The sequence below is a fragment of the Castor canadensis genome, chromosome 12, assembly GCF_047511655.1.
Source record: "Castor canadensis chromosome 12, mCasCan1.hap1v2, whole genome shotgun sequence".
Taxonomy (NCBI): domain Eukaryota; kingdom Metazoa; phylum Chordata; class Mammalia; order Rodentia; family Castoridae; genus Castor; species Castor canadensis.
In genome coordinates this window covers 680,357-690,520 of record NC_133397.1, presented here as the reverse complement: position 1 = coordinate 690,520, position 10,164 = coordinate 680,357, and the positions used below count along the sequence as shown (strand labels likewise).

At 46.5% G+C, this 10,164-nt stretch overlaps 1 protein-coding gene across 4 annotated transcripts in view; it reads right to left on the bottom strand.

Moving 5' to 3' along the window:
- Sntg2 (syntrophin gamma 2) overlaps window positions 1-246 on the bottom strand; it is a 226,846-nt gene extending 226,600 nt beyond the window's left edge. For all 4 annotated transcript variants that reach the window (XM_074049063.1, XM_074049064.1, XM_074049066.1 and 1 more), the window contains exon 1: window positions 97-246. In XM_074049063.1, the coding sequence (XP_073905164.1) occupies window positions 97-168 (72 nt within the window). In that variant the 5' untranslated portion in view covers window positions 169-246. The remainder of the gene's footprint in view (window positions 1-96) is intronic.
- Window positions 247-10,164: the final 9,918 nt, after the last annotated feature.

The window sequence follows — 10,164 nt, the reverse complement described above, 5'->3', positions numbered from 1 at the left end:
AAGGGGGTGCGGGGAAAAGAGGAACCCGACGGGATAAACCGGAGTGGAAAGGTGCGGGGGCGCGGGGAAAAGCCGGGCGGGAGGGGCCCCACTCACTCTCTCCGGCACCAGCAGGCGGCCGGGGCGCCCGCAGCGGGCAGCCGGGGGCGAAGGTCCCTCTGCGCTCATCGCCGCCCACGCGGCTGTCGCGACACGGCGAGCTCCGCGCCGGCCCCGCGCAGCGTTCAGGGCGCTGGCGCCGCGTCCGCGCCCTCCAGGGATGGGCTCGGGCTCCCAGGGCAGCCGCCGCTCAGGGCGCCTGGGAGCTCCGCCCACCGCCCTCAGCTCCGCCCCCAGCCGTCAGCCCCGCCCACTGCCTCCAGCCCCCGCCCACTACCCTCCAGTCCCTCCCATCGTCCTTCAGCTCCGCCCACCACCCCCAGCTCCACCCACTACCCTCCAGCTCCGCCCACCTGCCGTCAGCTCCGCCCACGGCCTCCAGCCACACCCTCTGTGGTGAGGGTTAGGTGCGGTGCACTCCCAGGAGGGAGACCATCTTGAGTCCCAAGGGGTTTCATCACCACAAGCTGCTCCAGCTGGGGAGGGATCGGTGCGCAAGTCCATCAGAACCTGAATGTCAAAGTTGCATGGGAGGTTGGGGACACAGATGCAGTTCCAAGGGGTTCAAGGGGCCATCCATTGCTGCTCTCTGGGGTGCAGGAGAGAAGGGGTGCTCTAGCCTGGCTTGGCAAACCCTTTCCATTGGCAAAGATTCTCAGCTTCTGAACAGGAGGACTTTGATCCACAGCCTGAGGCACCTTATGCATCAAGGGTCCCCATACTGTAAACCAGCCTGGCTGTCTCAGGACCCATTGCCTGGGAAAAGGAAACACACACAAAATTTCGCTGTCCCCTCTCCCAAACTGGTGGCATCTGTTCCTGTGCCTTTTCCTTTCTCATCTGCCCAGGGGGACCCATCCCCCTGAAGGTGCCTCCCTGGCACATGGGGCTGTGGTCATCTTGGGATGGAGCCAGGAGCTCAGGCACTAGCCTGCTCAGTGGCTTCCTTCCCTCATCCAAGTTTATGCAAAAGAAGACTCAGAAATGCAACATTGGGTTTTGTGGATTCAAATCATCCTACCCTAAATGTAAAGGAAAGTAAGTTTGGGATAAATCTCAAGATGTGTACATGCACATACACAAACACAGAGTGCCAACATTTTAAAAAACACTCGTGTGTTTTCCTCCCTGTGGCCACCCCGACTCAGACACAGGCAAGAACACATTCTTGCTGGGTGTCAAGTCCAAATGGCTCTGTGGCCATGAAATGCCGGGTGAGGTCTATGGTTCGGAAATCTGCATCCAAGAACCCTCTCAAGGAATCCTGTGATCCCTGACAAATAAATACTGAGCAAACCATTAGAGACGCTTTACTTGTTCTGACTCCACTTGTTCCGACCATGGAACAGGCCTGGAATTCTAACCCAGAGGTAGGGAGAAAGCAAGACTTCCCAGATTTCTCTGTCCCCTTTTACCTTGCTGGAGCTTCCTAACACACATTGGGTTACTGAGTGTGAGTGCTTAAGGTGCAAAAATTAGATCTTGTACTTGTCTGGCACCTGCTACAAAATAAATTTCTTGGATGAATGGACAAGAAATATTGTACTATTTTTGTAGCAAAACCCAGAATAAGAAAGAGAAGGAAATCATTGTTGGAAGTTGGATTTTTAAAAATGCATGAATATAATCTGAGAAATCAAAGGTCTGCCAGGCACACAAAGACACCGCCTAAGTGACTTCCAAAGAGAAGTTTGATTCCAGGGTCGGAAGTGGAGGAACAGTGTGATTTGTGGCTCCAGTTGGAGGTGGGAGATGAGGCTTTTTTCAAATTTTACCATTGAATGTGGGTATTTTTTCTCAGACCTAAGCTAATTATTAATACATTTGTAAAATAATGTGGTCTTACTTGAAAACCTCTGGAGTCCTTTCTACAAATGCTACATTTCATGGCCCTAGATAGGGATACTTTGTTGCACTAACACTACATCTGGAAAGCTGTAGTGAAGGTTTTAGCTGTAACTTCTCTGCTTTTGTATATTTTGCATTAGGACCACAAGGAAGGGCTGTGTTGTTTTGTTTCCTAACAGGACCGCAATGCAATAACAATAAATAGTACAACACTGACTGTCCTGATGAATCCCCTTCCATTTGCTGCAGAGTTCCTGCTGAAGACTGTCCAAATAGAAAGTATAATCAGTGACTCCGTAACTTATTGACCTAATTACAAATTTACAGAAACATTGTCAAAGTAATACACAAAAGTACCATTTATGCTCTACTCAGACTTGTGGTATTTACAGGTTATTTTGTGAAGACCTTGCAGATATAATGTACTATCTCTCCTAAGTACTTATCACAGACTTCCTAAAAAATACAAGGACACCATCTGTGTTCATCAGCTGTCCATCACTATAACAAAGCACCTGAGATAATTAACTTAGAATAGGGTTGCCTTGGCTCACAGTTTTGGAGGTTCCAATCCATGATTCATTGCCCTCATCACTTTGGGCATCACAGTGGAAAAACATGGCAGAGTTCACCTCATTGCCAGGGAGCAAAAGAGAGGAAGAGACAGGAGCCAGGGTCCCACAATCTACACTCCCAATGGCCTGACCTCATAATCCCAAAAAGGTTCACAGCCCCTCTCAATAGCATCACTCTGGGGGCCAAGCCTGTAATACATGGGCCATTGGGGACAATCAGCCTCCAAACTGTAGCACCATCCCAGGCACAATGTACACCCACCAAGATCAGAAAGTCATCACTGATGCAGTAATACCTGATTCAAATGACACTGACTTGCCTAATAATGTCATTTCATAGCAACACTGCATGCATTCAAAAAAATACCTGGCTTTTCCTTTTTTCTGCTTTCTCTTTTGGGTCACGGTCCCCTCAGGATCATGTTCTGCCATAGTTGCCTGTACCTGTAATTGCTTCAGTCACAACCTGAAGGGTTTGTTTGAATGCTCTTTAAGATTTGATTTAGTGACACATTTTGGCAGGAATGTCACCAAAATTACACTGTTACTCATAACACATCAGATCAGAATGCATGATGCTGGTCTGTCCCCACTCTGGGGATGTCAGCTTCATCCTTGGGCTAAGTTGGTGTCTCCAGATTTATCTACTGTAGCAATTATTAATTAGTAAGTCACTAGCTAATAAACACTAGAAATGATTATTGGTGGTTGAGTGTTTGGTTATCCACTTCTGCACCCTGAAGTGCAATGGCTCAAAGCAACAAGAATGAATTATTTTCCCACACAGTGTCTGTGGTCATTGGCCATTGTGGGTGTTTCCCACTCAGGGTGCCTGCTGAGATTGTGGCTGAGTAGAGCTGAGGCTGCTGACATGGAAGGTTGGACTGAACCTCTGGGACCCCTTTCCAAAGTGACATCTCCCAGCTGGCAGGTGGCTCTGGGCAGCTGCTCAGGCCTCAGTTCCTTTCCCCCAGGTTCCCTCAAGGGCTGCAGGAGTTTCCTGGTGATATAGTGGGCCAGTTTCCCCCAGCGAAGAAGTGTGATCCTCTATGTGCCACAGAACCTGGCCTAGGAAAGCACCTGTCATTACTGCCACCTGTGGACATTGCAGGCAATGCAGGGACACCCCTGAGTCACTGCGAAGAAACAAGGACAAAAGCTTCAGCAGGCATGGATCTTCTAGGTCATAAGGGAGGCCAGGCTGCCATGCACACCTTAGGTAAAAGTCATCCATTGGTGGTGTTTTTTGCACATACAAGTCATTGCTGTAATGGTTGTCACATGATATTTTGATAACTTCTATTTTTCTTTTTTGGAGATGGGGATGGAATCCAAGGCCTTATGCATGGTGAACACACATTCTACCATTGAGCTATAACACCAGGCCTGTAATTTTATCTTTTCTACCTTCACTAATTGGCATACTGTGCAAGTTCACCCATTTACATCAATATGAGCACATGGATTTCTTGTCTTTGGTGGGTTAGAGCCCAGTAAAATTTTGGTGCACAAATTGTCATATTTGGCCCACAAGAGCCCCCATCCTTTGACAAGTCCTCATTCTGTGAGATCTGATTCTCTCTCTCCATGAGATCTGACTCCTCTTAGAGGAGAAAGGAATAGAGAAATTGAAATCCAGATACTAAATGACTTATTGCTGTTGGTTACCCAACACTTAGCTTTTGTTCGCAGATAGAGCTATGAAAAACTACATATGTACATAATTCATATACACTTATTTGTGTATATATATACACATCCTCCTCCTCCTCCAAATACATATATTTGAAATATATATATAAATCACCAATGGACAACTCATCTGTCCATCAATATTACATATGGCAGCCCAGCCTCCATTATCTATTTGCATACAGACAAGCAAGTGCACATTAAATTTATCCTTCTGGGCAGCACTCCCCATTGTAAACCTGCCCCTCTTTCCATATCTCATTGGCTCCCATCACACTCAATTTTATTTGCTCAGTTCTCATCCCCCATCTCACCAAGCTCTCAAGAAAGTGCCCCACCTGCAGGCCAATCAGCCCCTCCCAGCCCCTTCTGCCCTCACCCTGCCAGGCCCTGCAAGGGAAGATTCCACCTTCTCCTCCCCTGGGGCCCGCTAGCCTCACCAGGTCCATGGTGTGCTCAAGACAGGGCTTCCTGATCACAGGTCTGCTTAGCACCACCTTGCAGCATCCATGTGGCCCATTGTGATTCCCATGTGCTGGGAGCTGTGCCCCTCTCAGTCCCAGGTTCAAGCACCCTCTCTTTCTTGTCCCTTGCAGGGTCTTTAAAGCATGCAAGATTTATCAGAGCTCCAACTTTCAGCTTTATTGAGCATCTCAAAGGTGATTTGTCTTAGTTTTTCAATCCCGTTATTTCCTTCCACCTTTCACAGGTTCAGTTTGTTGAAGCAGTTATCATTTCTTGGGTTACCCACACAGAGCATTCATTCACTTTAGCACTTTTGCTTTCCTGAGATGTCCGTTCATGAGACTTTCCTTTCAAGCTCAGTTTTTTATATTTTTGTAATTTTACTTTTAAAAATGATTACTTATATTTATAATCAGTTATTAATATTTTCATAGTTTTGACATGACAAATTTCAGGTGACAAATTTCCCATTGCTCATATTTTATATATTTAATATTTTTCAATTCAGTGCTTCTTTCATTTCCATTAAGACAATTTCCACCAGACAATTAAGTCAAATCTCAGTCATGTTTGCCAAATATCAAGTTTTCTGTGTCTATGGGATCTTTAGCTGCTTATCCTGTCATTAGCAGAGAGAGGTATATGAAATTTTTAACTCAGCTTTGACTTGGTGAGTTTAGAGTGATACTATTTTCCATCAGTCAGTCCAGGATTATTTTATGCCCTCCTGGCCTGGCTTTTCTGGGTTTGTGGAGTGGACCCAGTCCCTAGAGACGCTCCTGACTGACTGGAAGGATGCTGTGTGTGCATCCAAGGCAGTCACTGCCCTTCCTCTGATAGCATGTGTGATTCCTCCACTCTCTTTGCTGTCTGGGTGGCTCAGTGCCTGCACCTGTCTCTTTTATCCAGTACATTGCTAGGTTCTGTTTCAGCCATTCTGATAATCTGTGTGTCAGTGGAACCTTTGTTTACAATTCATGCATCAATTAACATACTCAGGTTTATATTTCCCACCTTGATACTACTTGTTTTCCTTTTGTCTGATGTGTGCTTTATTTCTTGTTTTCCATTAATCCTGCCTGCCTTTGAGCCAATCATGTACTTTTGTTATTTTATTTTACCTTCAGTTATTTACTTCCCTCCCAGCATGGCCTTGTGTGTACTCATCTTCCCACGGTGGCTCAGCTGAGCCTTTGTCACTTCCAGAGGATGCAAGACCCTCCCTGTGCCTGGGTGTCTATTGCCTGAATTTTAACTCTAGTGACACCAGCCTGACACTGCTCTCATCTTACAGGATTTGTGGATTTATGTCCATCCCTTCTCTCCTGTCCCCATCCCTTCTCTGCCCCCATCACTTTCACTCCTCACTTCTGAGGTGCCACCTTGTCCCAAGTCACACATTCAGGGTTGTCATGCTTGAGTGGCCTGGTAAGGACAGGCCAGAGGAATAATGCATGTTAATACACAGAACCAGAGAGAAAGTAATCACAGGAAGCACACCCAGCAATTTTTAAACCATGATTAATAAGATGTGCTCAAGGCTCTTGAAAACACTGAGCAAAGAGCTCTGGCGGCAGCTCAGATACCTAACTCTGTGTCAGAGGGCAGGGAGCATCCCAGACATTTCACAATGTGCACACCCAGGGCAGTGGGCTGTGCAATTTCTCTTGGTGACATTGTTGCATGTGTGGCCCACTATTGCGATTGAAGAAAACACTGGGTTTCCATTACAGGTTAATTTAAAAAGCTATCTTCTGATTTTTTCCTTGTTAAGTTTGAATACCCTGAATGCTTAGCTGGTCATTCAGAAGTGCTAATTAATTAATTTAGTCAGGCATTTGAGTTTCATTTTCTGTGAGAGAAGAACTTTGGGGTGTCATATTTGAAGGGTGATTCTCTAGGTTCAGAACCAACCCAGTCAATGTTCTGGGGCCGGTGAGGAGACACTGGCTTTGGCTTCTGGCTCTGTTTCTACCTAGGTGGCAGGCTTCCCTGATGTCCCAAAGTAGGTGGGAGACATTGGTGTTAGGTCCTAGCTGTCCTGCCCTCCTTGTGTGGGGTTGCTGCATGGAGGTTTCTCCTCACTCATTTCTGGCTTGGAACTTCTTGTGGATTGCTGTGAGCTCATACTTCCTGATGACTGCAGGCATTCTTGAGTCTGAACCTTGCTAGTTCTCATCAGTGTTGAAAAATCTGATGGCAGAATTTCTCCAAACAGTGTTCCTCTTCTCTCCTCCTCTTCTGGGCTGAGCATGTGCCTGTCAGCTTCTCTGCGTCCTGTGTCTCTGACGCCTCCTCTGCCTCACAGCTTTCCCTCTCTTTCCCGAGTTACACACAACTCATCTCACATCCTGCCTCCCATGCCTCCACAGGAACTAAAGCTTATTATTGAATTTTTTACCTCTAAAATATAATTTCAGTTTTTCGAATCTCTTCCTTATGGTCTGTTTTCAAAATTTTAATCCAGCTGTACTACTTTATCTATCTGTCTATCTATTTGTCTATCTATCTATCTATCTATCTATCTATATCTGTCTGTCTATCCATCCATCTACCTGTCTGTCTGTCTATCTATCCATCCATCCATCCATCTACCTGTCTATCTATCTATCTATCCATCTACCTGTCTACCTACCTATCTACCTACCTGTCTGTCTATCCATCCATCCATCCATCCATCTATCCATCTACCTGTCTATCCATCTACCTCTCATCTATCTATCTGTCCATCCTACCTGTCTATCTATCTATCCATCTATCTATCTGTCTATCTACCTATCTATCTGTCTATCTACAATACTAGGGATTAAACTACCTATCTATCTGTCTATCTACAATACTAGGGATTAAACTCAGGGCCTTCCACTATTCTACCACTTGAGCCATGCCCCTGTCCCTTCTTGCTTTTACTTTGTTTTTCAGACTGGGTCTCATGCTAGATCTGCCCTGGCTGACCTGATTCCTTCATCCTCCCAAATAGCTGGCATTACAGAATGTACCACCTCATTCCTTAACTCAGTTATTTTAAAGTTGATTTCTGGAAACTCCTGAGTTTAGGACACCTTCTCTTGTGTATGGAAAAATGAAAACATACTCTGATTGGCCCCTCCTCAGTATACATTTTTTTCAATTGGCTGTTTGATTGAGAAAATAAAGTTTATAGATTGATACATTCTCCTAAGGGCAGCTTCTTTTCCTTTTTCATGGGGAGGTGTTGAATTAGCATAGAACCACATGCCTAAAACTGTAGTCAAATATTTATATCAGCTGGGCACAGAGGCTCACACCTGTAATCATAACTTCTTGGGAGTTGGAGATTGGGAGGATCAAGAGTTGAGGGCAGCCTGGGAAGAAAGCTCACAAGTCCCCATCTCAACCAATGGCTGGGCACAGTGATGGGCACCTGTCATCCCAACTGCAGCAGAAAGCATAAATAGGAAAATGGAGGTCCAGGCCAGACTGGGCACAAAGCTAGATCCTATATAAAAGAATAACCAATGCAAAAAAGGCTGGAGGCGTGATTCAAGTGGTAGAGCGCTTATCTCTCAAGGAGAAGGCCCTGAGTTCAACTTCCAGTACTACCAACAAAAAATAAATAAAAAGATTTATATCATTTATTATACTTTACTTTTCAATATAATCGTTTGTTCATACACTCATCACTGTTGACTGACAGCTGACCATGTACTGAGGCTTCAGTGGACACTGGGGTTTGGTATGTAAGGTTGGACCCCCTGGCCCTTGTAGAGTGGAGGGCACATCTAGTAAGTCACTTACATAAAGTTACCAAAATGCCCTCCAGAAACTGGACTTCCTGTGTGCACAAACTAGATTTTTTTGAGAAGGAGTGAACTCCTGACAGATTGTGTGACCACACCCTGCTGCACGAGAGTGTTTAGAAGATATTAAAAACAGCTGGATGGAGGAATGTCCACTGGGCACCTGAACTTTTAGGATGGGCTCCTGGTGGACAAGGAGGAGCAACACATTCAGGTGTATTTATGGCTAGACCCGTTCCTGGTTAGGCAGATGTGCAGAGGCTCCTTTCATGGCTTAAGTAAGATGAGTAGAAATATCAGAGAAATGTTAAACAATTCTCCTCCACTTGTGCTGTGATGAAAATAATTGTACAATTTCCTCTCATCTGATACTTCTCATCACTAGAACTTTATAAAGTAGATGAATCTTAAGAGGGCTGAGTTATAAATTTATTTTTTTCTTAAAGGAAATTAGTTGTAATTTACAGACTATTCTTGGTAAGAGAGTGCATTCACCGAGAACCCAGCCCCAGCCAAGGCACATGGGATCTTTGGCCTCTATGTAACTGGTGGTCACTTGTTCATTTTCCTCATCTTTGCTTTAATCAGAGTGTGTGGGACTCACACGGTGTGCCTGACAGTGCACACTTCAGACTCTGGCTCCCAAACAGTCAGATTTTCAGCTCTCCCTGTCCCCTGCCCACATGAGTCAGATGGGGCCTCTGATGTCCCCACTGCAGGACCCCTGCCCTTCACCTGCCGGTTCCATCACTCTCCTGTCCAGAGCTGCCTGCCACCCAGCGATGCCCACTTCCTCACTGTTTTCAACACTTACTGGCTGTTGGTCACTCCCTCGGAGAGTCTTCACCAACTGCTTTACCCTGCTTGAATGACAGGTCCCATTGCTGCAACCAGTCCCCACCAGTGTCCTAACTTCCTCCCCAGTGTCCCCTGTGCCACACATGCTGAGCCAAACAGTAGCCTTGGTCAGTGTCCCTCCCCCACTTCTTTATTCCTGATCCCACACCTGCACCTGACAGGAACTGGGACTGTGCTAGCTGCTCTCAGTTTCCCTCCGTGAGGTCACCTCAGACAGGCACAGACATGCTTAGTGACCCGACACCTCCCTGGTAGGTCTAGCACTGCCCCCACTGCCCTCCAAAATGACCTCCCTCCTCCTGCTCCTCCCTGTGTCTCCTCCTCTTTCTCCCACCCTTCCTCCTTGTCCTTCTCCTCGCCTTCCTCCTCTTTGGTCTCCTCCTCACCTTCCTCCTAGACCTCTTGCCCGTCTTCTACTCCCCTCCTCTCCCTCCTCCTGGCTCTGCTATTCCTCCTCATTCTCTCCCCTCCTCCCCTATTCCCTTCTCCTCTTTGTCCTCCCGCTTCTCTTCCTGGTTCTCCACGTCCTCCCTGCCTCCATTTTCCCTCTACTCCCATCCACTCTGCTATAGATCTTGCTCTCTAATTTAAATAAAATGAGAATCAATTGCCCAGGGCCAACCTCACCTACCACCCTACCACCCAGTTGTCAGCTTCTCTGTGGAGCTCTCACCCCTCATCTGGAGGAAGGCCCTAGTCTGCACTGCCACTTTCTGGCGACTTTGGGGTCTTCCGGTAGTTACCCTTCCTTCTCAGCATTTTCAGGCTGCAATAATACTCCTTCATGTCTGCAGATCCTCCATGTGTCCTATGTCAAGAAGAGAACCATCATCCTCAACAGCTCCCCT